The sequence below is a fragment of the Castor canadensis genome, chromosome 10 (assembly GCF_047511655.1).
Source record: "Castor canadensis chromosome 10, mCasCan1.hap1v2, whole genome shotgun sequence".
Lineage (NCBI taxonomy): Eukaryota > Metazoa > Chordata > Mammalia > Rodentia > Castoridae > Castor > Castor canadensis.
Genome location: NC_133395.1, coordinates 142,141,295 through 142,153,876, shown reverse-complemented (window position 1 = coordinate 142,153,876; position 12,582 = coordinate 142,141,295). Strand labels below are relative to the sequence as shown.

Sequence of the window (12,582 nt, the reverse complement as noted above, 5' to 3'; positions counted from 1 at the left end):
ACACACACACACACACACACACACACACACACACACACACAGAAAGAGAGAGACAGAGAGAGAGAGAGACTGTGTATGTTTATATGCACATACATATGTATGGAGATATACATGTACATATGAAACAGAATAAAGGAAAGTATTATTTTGTGAAAGTTTCTTGGGAAGTATATGCATTCAGAGATGTGTGAGTCATGATGTCACAGGTAATTTTAAGTATAAATCACAGTCAAAGCAGTAAGGCATTAAGCAATTACATTATCACACATCATCCAAGAACCGGGAGAAAAGTAATCACAGGTGTACCTGCCAATGAGCTTTGGTTTAAATCCAGCAACCATCTGCAAGCTGGTAAACCTTCCTGAATGTTTGGGGCTGGGGATGAACCACCAACCCTGCTAGCCTCAGCAGCAGCTTCTTTGGCAGGTGGGCCATTCCTAATTTCTTCAAGTTTTTTGAAAACCAAAAAGAAAAAAAAAGCAAGAAAGTTTGCCTTTGGTAAAGGCAGAGTTGGCTATATGACTCAGGGCCTCACAATTTCATTTTTATGGAGTAGCTGAAAACTGGAGTTAATCCAAATAAAGGTTTTCTTGGAAAATGTAATCTGCAGGAAAAAAAAAAAAGGCTGAAGGAATGGCTGAGTGCCTGCCTAGCAAGTGTGAGAACCTGAGTTCAAACCCCATTACCACCAAAAGAAAGAAAAAAAGAGATGAAAATGTACTCTAGCCAATTTATTGTAAGAAGATACAGTAGAAACAATCACTACATGTGATGCCTGTTCCATCATCTCTCAATTCTCACAGCCACCCATGAAGAAGTGTGTTATTAGGACACTCTTGTCCAGGATGAGGGAACAGAGGCTCAGAGGGATCGCTATCTCATTAACCTGAAGTGGGAACTGGGGTCTGACTTTCTCCTCTACTACACCATGCTAGGAGCTGGGAGAAGGCAGCTTCTTTTCCTGTTCAGCTCACAGCCAAAAGGCTTCCATCCCCTAATCTCTTATCCATTCTCCTCTTCTGCAAAATGGGGACACTATTCACCTTACCAGGTATTGTGAGGATTAGCAATGAAACATGAGTGACCAGCTCTGTGCTGGTCAGAGTGCAGAGCAGGGAAGCTGGGGCTGCAGGGACTAGCTAGCAGTGTACCCTCTTCAGGGGCAGAGACCTGCTTCTTCCTAGCCAGCCAAGTCTCCACACATGAATCAACAGTACCTCCAGACACAAGGGACCCATTTCAGCCTGGAACACAGATGGCCCTACCTTCCTGATGTGGGCAATCTCACAGGCTCCATTCTCTCCTGTCTTTCCCTTCATCTTCCTCCAAGCCAGGACTCAAAAAGGATCCGTGGATCGGTCTCAGGGCTCACATGATATTAGATGTAGAGCTGTGTCCACATGTGTACTTTTCTGCAGTGAGGAACAATTGCTTCCACCAAATTCTCAGAGAGATTATGTATCTGCACCATCCATCATAAACTATGAACCTGAATTACCTTGCAGATCACATACCTCCTCTTCATTGTCTCCTTTCTGATCACTAACCACCTTTGTGACTCACTAGACATAAACATCAGGTGTACAGATGACAACGTGGTAAAGTCTGTGTAAACTGCACGGCCTTAATCAGAACATATTGCTCAAGTTAAGGAGAGCACGCATAATAAGCCATATGAAGAGCTGCTGCTACTTCCTGAAGGCTTAATGTGTATCACGCACTGACCTGGAGCTTCCCATATGGAGATCCAGTCCTCCCAACAACTCACTCTTGTCTGAATTCATTCTTCATCGTGTTTTACACACAGACACCACACTATGGATGCAGATGCAATGGTAGGAAATCGAACAGAGGTTACTGGCCCTAGTGGAGCTTACATTTAAAAGGGAGGAAAAGATATTAATCAAAACTATCACCCAAGAAAACAGAAATTGGCAACTGCACTAAACCAATACTACAAAGGTCCACAAAGCGGAGTCTATAACAGGAGTCATAGGAGGAAAAAAACTTTTTATAGAAGGAAGGGAAGGTTTCTTGAGAAAATACTGATAAAAGCTTAATTGTGAAGAGAAACACTCAATAATACAAAGGGAACGTGTATGGCAGGGGCAAACAGAAGAGAAGGAAGAAAGAAGAGTGTTCCAGGCAAAAGACATATATAAAAGCCGTGTGCAGGAACATGGACTGACCTGAGAGTAGATCCCCACAGAGGCCAGACCATTCAGCCTTGTATGCCATAGTATTCAGTTCCTATTCCTACCATACAGCAAATACCTTCAGGTGTTTCATTTCAGGAATGAAGTATTCTGCCAATGATCACATCATGTGGGGATCACATGGTGTGGGAGGGACAGGAGGCCCGTCTACAAGCTACTGCAGTGATGCAGATGAACGACAATGGTAGCTTAGCTTGACGTGGTGGCAGAGACGTGCAAAGGCAGCGGATGGAGGGAGTTCAAGACATGAGATCCGTAGGATAAGAGGGTAACAAGGAGCAGCAAAAACTCTAGAGGTCAAATTTCTGACTCCTCAGACTGAACAGAAGCAGTGTGATTCCAAGACCACCAACCTTGGGTGAAGATCCTGTGCTCACTATGTGTAAAATGTGAAGTGCTGAAGCAGGCAAGTCGGTGGTTTGATAAAGTGGTCTGGGAGGACCCGTGGGAGTTTCAGGCTGGTGGCAGTTAAGTGTCACATGTCAGGAAGTGGTTACTGGAGTCATGGGTGCAATGAGATCACCCAGGAGAGAAACCTAGAAGAATTCCAGTATTTCCCCATCTTTGATGTGCAGGCACAAGGCTCAGGAGGAACAGTGACCTCTGGAGGATCAAAGTGTTGGCGAGAGGGAAGGTAGGGTCTGGGATGCAGCTCAGCAGACCTCTTGCCAAGCATATGCAAGGCCCTTGTTTCCATTCCCCATGCTGGGAGATGGGGGAGGGGGAAGAGAGAGAGAACAAACCAGGAGGAGGTGAAAAATAGAACAGAACACAAAGCCAGAGCACAACCATGAGAGTTCATACTGAAAAGGAAGCCTGTTATTGGAAGAAGAAAGTGAAAACCTTCAAGGAAACACCATGATTCAAGGAACACCAAGGAGAAGCTGGAATTATGCTCAAGAGTGAGAACTAGGCCAAGTCAGTAAAAGCAAGGATGCCTTCAAGGGACACCTAGGTTTCACAGAAATCATTTACATGAGGTTCTGCTGAAGCCCTAGTTTCCCCAAAAGACTTCTGTGATTTCCCCAGAAGACTGTCTCCCCGCCCTCTAAACCTCACATTGCGCTCTCCAGTGTCTGGCATTCTATGTGTGGAGGATTCAGAGAAGGGCGAAACACAGCTGCTGTGCTAAAAGGAGCTCATTGTTTGGCCAAGGATCCAAGCAGGCAGCTGAGCAAACCAACAATTACCTTAGAGCCCATCAGTGTAGTAGGGAGGCTGCAGCCAGACCCCAGAAGAAAAAGATGAAACAGTACAATGAGTTAGCTGGTGCTTCATAGTAGGATGAATCAGAAAGGTAGGGGAACCACAGCCAGTGACAGATAGGAGACAGAGGGACAGGCATGTCTGAGGGCAGAGAGGCAGGGAAGCAGGTGACATGTGGAGGGCAGAGCTATAGTCAAGAGCATAGGCTACATCTTGGTGAGTATCAGGAGTTACAATGACTAGCAGAGCTCCATTTAAAGAGGCCTTGAACACCAAGATAAGTAATTTCAACTTTACCCTAAAGTCCACAGGAATCCTAGAAGGGTTTCAAGAGGAAGTGACAAAACTGAAGAGAACACCCACAGAGTGGGAGAAAATATTTGCCAACTATACATCAGACAAAGGACTGATAACCAGAATATACAGGGAACTTAAAAAACTAAATTCTCCCAAAACTAATGAACCAATAAAGAAATGGGCAGGTGAACTAAACAGAACTTTCTCAAAAGAAGAAATTCAAATGGCCAGAAAACACATGAAAAAATGCTCACCATCTCTAGCAATAAAGGAAATGCAAATTAAAACCACACTAAGATTCCACCTCACCCCTGTTAGAATAGCCATCATCAGCAACACCACCAACAACAGGTGTTGGCGAGGATGCGGGGAAAAAGGAACCCTCTTACACTGTTGGTGGGAATGCAGACTAGTACAACCACTCTGGAAAAAAATTTGGAGGCTACTTAAAAAGCTGGACATCGATCTACCATTTGATTCAGCAATACCACTCTTGGGGATATACCCAAAAGACTGTTACTCCAGAGGCACCTGCACATCCATGTTTATTGCGGCACTATTCACAATAGCCAAGTTATGGAAACAGCCAAGATGCCCCAGCACTGACGAATGGATTAAGAAAATGTGGTATCTATACACAATGGAATTTTATGCAGCCATGAAGAAGAACGAAATGTTATCATTCGCTGGTAAATGGATGGAATTGGAGAACATCATTCTGAGTGAGGTTAGCCTGGCTCAAAAGACCAAAAATCGTATGTTCTCCCTCATATGTGGACATTAGATCAAGGGCAAACACAACAAGGGGATTGGACTATGAGCACATGATAAAAGCGAGAGCACACAAGGGAGGGGTGAGGCTAGGTAAGACACCTAAAAAACTAGCTAGCATTTGTTGCCCTTAATGCAGAGAAACTAAAGCAGATACCTTAAAGCAACTGAGGCCAATAGGAAAAGGGGACCAGGAACTAGAGAAAAGGTTAGATTAAAAAGAATTAACCTAGAAGGTAACACCCACGCACAGGAAATCAATGTGAGTCAATGCCCTGTATAGCTATCCTTATCTCAACCAGCAAAACCCCTTGTTCCTTCCTATTATTGCTTATACTCTCTCTACAACAAAATTAGAGATAAGGGCAAAATAGTTTCTGCGGGGTATTGAGGGGGGGAGCGGGAGGGGGTGGAGTGGGTGGTAAGGGAGGGGGTGGGGGCAGGGGGGAGAAATAAACCAAGCCTTGTATGCACATATGAATAATAAAAGAAAAATGAAAAAAAAAAAAGAGGAAGTGACACAATCAAGTGTTAGCAAATGCATGTGAGCAGCATGTGGGGGATGGATGGGAGCATTCAGGAACACAGGCTGAAGGCTGTAACAACTGTAAGGAGGCCTTCAATGGACATGACTTCTGGTGGTCCTATCTAGAATAAGAGGACTCAGACAAACAGCTGAAGTATGAGCATACCATTTTTTAGGCCCTTCTTTTCCATTACTGCAATTTGTACTTAATTTTCCACAAGACAGCATTTCATCTGCCCTAGAAGACCTTCAGTTCTATGAGAACACATATAACTGCAGCTCTCAATTTCTGGCCCCTAGGAGGTGCTCACATATGCTAAGGAATTCCAGCCTTTCTTGAGCCATTACCCTAACTAAGGAATAGGCCTCTAACTAAGTGAAGGGTGATGGACCTGACCTTGGCAGGCAGCTGTTCTCAGAGAACACCAAAGAGCAATTCAAAGGAGACCCAGAGAATTGTTCAGTTTCTCAAAACATGCTGCTGTTGGGGAAGAAAAGAAGTAGATGCACGTAGAGCATATGCTATGCACTGGGCATTTCATTTACACCATCATGTTTAACACTCACAAAACCATGTAAGGAAGTTGTACTGCCACCACTCAACAGGAAAAAGAAGGTGCAGAAAGGTTATGCAGTTTCCCCAAGGTCACAGAGACACCAAGTGGCAATGCTGGGTGTCAAATTCAGATTTACTTTGAATTCTCAAGGTCAGGCAGAGCAGTGAGGAAATGGAACGGTAGAATATAGGGTGCTTTGGAATCAGACCATTTGACCATGGTGACTTTCAGTCTCATTTTCCTCAAACAGAAAATGCAGATGCTATAACACCTATTTCACAGAAAATAAAAAAAAAAGTTTTCAAATTTGTGAAAGTCCCTTGCAAGGTTTGCAGTGTTTGGCACATTGTTACCGTTTTTGGTAGCATGGCACTGTGGGGGGAGGACCATGTATTTACCACACTTGACCTGACCTATGGTTGCTTTCAAACAATCCTGACTGCTGTCATACTTTGACCTCACACCACACTGGAATTTCAGTTATTAATGGTTTGATATTACTGTTACTGATTGAGCTACAGTTCTGGTAGCACTTGGAGAAAGAGAGAATTTTAATAAAAATTAAATCCTCATTCCTCACCTTAAAAAAGGGTTCTCTGAAAAAGAAAATGCTAATGTGGTTGATTTAAAATATGTTTAAAAGGACATGGAGGCTGGTAGAGTGGCTCAAGTCATAGAGTGCTGCCTAGCAAACATGAGGCCCTGAGTTCAAAAAAAAAGGGGGGAGACATAGTGGCTAGGGTTGTGCTCAGTAATAGAACATTAACGGGACCCTGGGTTTGATCTCCAGTCCCAAACAAAGATGTCCTAGTTTCAGGCTAATGACTATTTGGCGATCAGTTAAGGGCCTCTCTCTCCTCAGCTCTGATGTATTTATATAGCTACTGAAATTATTCTACCTGATTTCACAATTTCATAATATTTATTAATCTTTTATTTTTAATTTGTAATTTCTCATATGGCTAAGACAGCATATTAGATATCTGATCTCTTCTAAAAGACATTTACAGTATTCTTTCATTCATTCAAAAGAATTTTATTGAGGGCCTCAGACAAGTGCTAGACATGACACAGACAGATCCATAAGGCATGAGTCCTGCCATCTAAGAGCTCACAGTCTAATGTGCCACAGAAGACACCTTGAACAGGCAACTGGACTTGTAAGTGAGAATCAGGAAACAAGCAGAGTGAGTCTAGCCACGAAGAGACTAATCACACATGGCCACACTCATGAGAACATGTCACCATGGGAGAAGAATCTCATTAAGGGAAGTTTCTTAGGATAGTCACAGATAGAATGTCTCAGAAAGATGATGCAACATGAGGAAAAAGAAAGATACACAAAAGGCTCTAGGTTTTTTGATTGGGTGACAGTGATGGGGGTGGTTCTACGTAAAACAGACAAGCTTAGCTGGAGCAATGGTTTACGGGGAAATTAGTGGAGGATGAGGCAGGAAAGGTATCAGGGGCCAGAGGGAAGACACCATTGGGCTCTTGGTCAATGAACGACGGAGTGAATGTGGACACTGTGAGGAATACTTTTCTATAGCAGTGTTATGTAAGATGGAAGCAAGAAGATGCCAACTCTACAGGAGTGAGACAAAGGGGGTGGGGGATGGGGCACCTGTACTGCAGTGGTGGCACTAGGAATGGAAACTAAAACATGGATGTACAACACATCAGGAGGGAAAACGGAGATAGCTTTATCACTAACAAGATCTCAAAACGATTCTGGGCTAAAAGAGAGCCATGGGAATCTGGAGCAGGAGGTGACCTGGGAATGGTAGGGGTGGGAGAAGGCAGAGAGAAGGAAATATTCCCAAACATCCTTTGCGAGGCTCAGGAAATCTGAATTTAAATTTCATACTGGCCTATCATACCCTGAACTTCAGATTTGTTTTTTCACCAGATAATACAATGACACTCAAAGTTTCTCTGACCTTTGTCCTTTGATCTTGGAAGAAATCATTGTAATGTTTAAGTAAGGAAACCAGCACCATGTTGTCATCGTACTTGATTAAGAAGTATGGTAAGGCCGTGACTCCTTCTGTTTGACAGAGATCATCATATGCACGTTCCAGGGCTTGGATCTGACAACAGTGAAGATGAAGTTATTCTCTAGAAAGTTACACATCCAGTTCTGAGTATAAAATGAAAGGTACCTTAAAGCCAGAAGGCTGGAAATGACTGATCATACCCATTACTCTTTAGCAGCAAATGAACAGAGTGAACCCGATAATACCACTTAACCTTTATGTAATACTTTCCCTCACAAGACAGTGTTTTAGACAGCAGCACAAAGGGGCATTTTATGGTTTGGCAGGGTGGTTCTCTGAGCTGTCAATCACAGGGATTTAGAGAGGTAACCAAGCATTTGTTCTCTCCTGTGATAACCCAACATGATCCTAACAGTGATAGATTTTACCAAAATCCTTAATAGCTTTATTAAGACATAATTCACATACCCTGTAATTCACCCACTGAAAGTGTAGAATTGATGGTTTGTTTGTTTTTTTAATATATCCACAAGGTTGAAGAGCCACTACTGAGACAATTTTAGAACTTTTTTGTCCTCCCTAAAAGAAGCCCCATACCCACAGTCAATCTCCATCCATAATCCTTTCCCCCAACCTAGATTTCTTCTTGTTTTCTCTTTTTAGTTCCATAAAACCACAATCCTGAATTTGTTCTAAATGAGTTTGTTTCCTGAATTATTAGTGGCTGCTCCCTGGCTTCAGAATTCAGGGTTTAGTGAGTGATATGCTTCATGGATTCAGATCATCCTGATATTCAATCACTGCCTTAACAGCCAGCAGAATTCCCTGTGTTAGGATCTGTGTTCTAGCAGCCTGATTATCTTAATTGCTCTTCTCATGACTAATCTCTAATGACCTTCTTCAATGACAATGACTAGTTCTGCATATACCATTCCTGGTAGAGAAGTTCTGCCACTTGTACGAGGGTAGGAGAAAGCCTTATGTTTTGCTTCAAAGACCCCCTTCCCAAAGAATATTGCTTTATGTTTCCCCACTATGAAAATGAAAAACACATTTTGGTAAATTCTTACAGGCTTTGAAATACTCCTGTAATTCCTCCCTGCAGGCTTTAGCATTTCACCAAATGCCACAGAACACCTGAAGATCTACTGCTCACTACTTCAAAATGAATTTACATACATTTTGTAAATACCGTACCCAGTGTCAACTGTGGAGGATTCTGAAGTTGCCACCTCTCCATCCAGAGAAGTGCCTGCTTATCTTTGGAATGAACTATGCAACTACTTTTGCACAGGAAACACAATTTTATCTAAACTTTGTTTTATTTGTTGATACCTGTTTTGGTGAAAACCTTTGATCCAAGCCCACTGGCCTCTGAATGAGAGGTATGCTTTCAGGAAGGCAAAGGGCGGGGTAGCAAAACCAATAGTAGAAATGGTACTTCTTTAGATCCTAGAATAAAAAATATGAAATTGGATATTAGAATAATATAATTAGGCTGAAATGCATCTATTAAAGCAACTTCTCACAGCCACCTAGAGAGAAAAGCTCATGCACACAACATATGAGAAACACTCTCATTTCAAACAGGAACTGTGATAGAACAGTCTTCTGTCTTGATCCAGAACACCCTCACACAGCACACACCAACAATACACTTTACCAACCACTTGCTAACAGAAGATGCACAACAAATCATTGTCACTGTCATGCTTTAATACACAAACCACCCCAGGAGGAAACTATTATTATGCCATCTTACAGACAGAAAACTGAAGCTTAGGAAAGGGCAAGGAACTCGGAACAACAACAAAATAATCAGTGGCAGTATGGGGGTCAGAGCTCTGCTTCCAAAACTTCAGCTTCTCCCCCTGTGTCACACACAATGTGTCACCTGCGAAGGCTCCACCTCTAAGCACAGTAAAGCTCTCTTCATGATCAAAGAAACCAAACACATTATTGAGAAAGTTATCCTGTTCATATACCTACACATCTCTTCTCTGAAATGCTTGGGACCAGAGTTGTTTCAGGTTCTGGAGTATTACATAATGAGGTATCTTGGGGATAGGATGCAGGTTTAAATACAAAATTCATTTTTTTATATACATAACCTGGAGGTTAGTAATTTGGTACAATATTTTAACTGAAATGCAGCCATAACATGAGGTCAGGTGTGGAACGTTCCACTTTTGGTATCATGTCAATATTAAAAAAATTTTGGATTTTGGAGCATTTTGGAGTTTGAATTTTCAGATAGGGATGCTCAACCTAAATAATATTGCTTTGGAAATGTCTTCTTGGTAAAACTTCAAGTCAACAACTGCTAGGTACTTTGCAAAGTATCTGTGGAAAATATGACATGCTTTGATAAATATAAATAACTCTGGGTTCCAATCATCAGGCAGCAGAGAGAAAGCAAGTGCATGATTGACAGTACAAGTCATGAGGAAGCTCCAGGCACTGGGCAGCAAAGATAGAAGGGCTAACGTTGTCAAGACAATGACTGACCATTCCCACACCAGGGGGAAGTTACCAGGGAAAAGGACTCTGGAGGCTGTCCTAGATACTATCTCAACAACTTGAGCTGATGGCTCTTGCCACTGAATTCCTGCAGTGCTAGGGCCAGAAATACTCACACACAGAATTCCAGAGCTACGAGGGTAAGCAGACTCCTTACCACTCTGTGACCACTGACCACTAATACAGTTGTTTGGCTAAGTAATATTTCTTCTTGAATCTTGCTGAGAATAAAAACTGGATGGTTTCTAGATGACTTTTTTACTGAGACGTAATTCACACACCATAAAACTCATTATGTTCAAGTGTACAATTTGGTGTGGACTCTGAAAACTATTTTGACAAGGTTGAACCACCATTATTACCAAATCTAGAGGATTTCATCACCCCAAAAAGAAGTTGTGTATCTATCAGCAGAAAGTCCCCACTGCCCTCTTCTCCCCATCCTCTGGCAATCCCTATCTATTATTTGTCTCTGTAGATGTGCCTGTTCTGGGTTTTCACATAAATGGAATCATACTTGATAACTTTTTAAATATAAATTTATATATAAGCATGCTCCCAGATGAAAAAGCCTAGTAATTATAGCTCCTGCAGACACTAACTCTGACAGTAATTGATCAACTAAGAAAAAATTCCCTTTTTATAACAGTGAAACTAACTGCAAAATTGAGATTAATGAAATGTCTGGTCCTCTGAGGTCTAAAAACAGTGAAAAGGAAATCAAGAACACCCCTAGAGATTATTCTCTCTTCTTTGTACTTAAATGATTTGTCATAACTGATCTTTAGCAAAAGGTTAACCAATTCAAGATGAAGGACCTCACACAGTCTAAGAAGCTTTATCAGGTCATCTTCCAAAGTCAAAAGGCCTGAATTTCTTAGGATTCTTTTCAGGATACAAAGACCTTGATCAAATTAAACACAAAGACCTTTGTGTCTGAAGATTTTAAAGGACAGATTTAATTTTTTTTTTTAAGCCAGGCTTAGAACACTTAGTAAAAAGGGCAACAAAGGCCAACACACCTATTGACTGTAGGAAATACCTTAAAACTTTCAATAAGTGCTAATGTTATTTTCTCATTAAACACCAATTGCCAACTCACAAGAATCCTTGGTATAAAAAATGGATTGATGTTCAACTAAGAAACCCAGAAATTTTTAGCAGTATTTAAACCTATCCTAGAAGAGAACCTATAAAATTACTCTACCGTATAAACAAATGATCGATGTCAATTTGCTCCAAGTAACCTGACAGGACTGAATCATCTTTTTCTTTCCCCCCCACTGGAACAGGTAGAGAAATATGCTCCTCTAGATAACTGTCCACTGGTAAGTCCAGAGGTTGAAGTCCCACCACCCCCTCCCCTGCCTACTGATGAATCATCAGCAGCATTCAGGAGAAGCAGGGGGAAGAAAGGCAAGACCTACGACTTGTTAAAAATAAAGTGTGTGGAAGGGGTTTAAAGCCACAGCTGATGAAGCTGGTGTAAAGTAATACATAGCAACATTAATATGCTTATAGGTCTACTCCTAACAACTTATTCTAAATAAACAAATATCAACACATCCGGTACTGCTCATGGCAACATGTTTTTATAACAGGGAACAGCAGAAACAAAATAAATGTACAGTGTATGTATATGGAAAATACACTTGACAGACATCATATGGTTAACACAATTATAAGAAGCTGGCCTTTTACACACACACATACACATGGCATTATGTCCAGACAAGACCATCATTAGTTGAAAATATCACATTCTAGGTAGAAATGTATTTTATGCACCTAACTTAGCGCAGCCTACCTTAAATGTTCTCAAAACACTGATATTAGCCTACTGTTGGGCAAAATCATTTAACACAAAGCCTCTTATGGAATAAAGTGTTGAACAGCTCCTATAACTTACTGACTACTGCACTGAAAATGGAAACTGGAATGGCTGTCTGATGATGCTTTTGCATCATTGTAAGATTAAAAAATCCTAAAATGAACAATCACAGTAAGAACTATCTGTACAAACATTTCTGTGCATGTACAAGCATGCATGTGTGCATGTGCAGGGCTGGTACCTCTGTAAGTAACCCTTACCCTTTTCCAACTTTCCCCCTCAATGAGACCTTCATTCCCTCCAGCTCCTTACCCCTAGGTCTCTAGGTGGCAGATGTTACCCTCAGCCCTCATGTGATTTCCTCTCCTCTTCAAGGCTGCCTTTAAAAAATTTTTAAACTAGATCAACTAGTCAAGCCATGTGGCATGATCAAATCTAACCCAGAAGCTCCTTTCCCTCACATGACAGATACTATAGTTTGGATCAAAGGCTTGGTCTTCAGCCTGTGGTACTATTGGGAGGAGGTGGGACCCTGAGGAGGTAAGGCCTAGTGGAGGAAGTTAGCTCACTGGGGCTATGCCTTGGAAGGGGATATTGAAAGCTCAGCACCCTCCTGACTCTCTCTCTCTCTGATTCCCAACTGTCATGACATAAGCAACTC

The 12,582-nt window shown here is 41.8% G+C and overlaps 1 protein-coding gene across 10 annotated transcripts in view; it reads right to left on the bottom strand.

The window, feature by feature from the left end:
- The window catches only part of Atg7 (autophagy related 7), a 238,161-nt gene that overhangs the window by 193,420 nt on the left and 32,159 nt on the right, over positions 1–12,582 (bottom strand). For 9 of the 10 annotated variants that reach the window (XR_012436383.1, XR_012436385.1, XR_012436384.1 and 6 more), the window contains 2 exons: positions 8,906–9,022; positions 7,514–7,663 (listed from right to left, as the gene is read on the bottom strand). Coding sequence is in view for 4 of the 10 variants with exons in the window: in XM_074044433.1 (XP_073900534.1) it covers positions 7,514–7,663; positions 8,906–9,022 (267 nt within the window). In the remaining 6 variants the exon portion in view is untranslated. Of the gene's footprint in view, positions 1–2,569; positions 2,589–7,513; positions 7,664–8,905; positions 9,023–12,582 lie in introns of those variants that run through there. The other variant, XR_012436387.1, reaches the window with a different exon arrangement.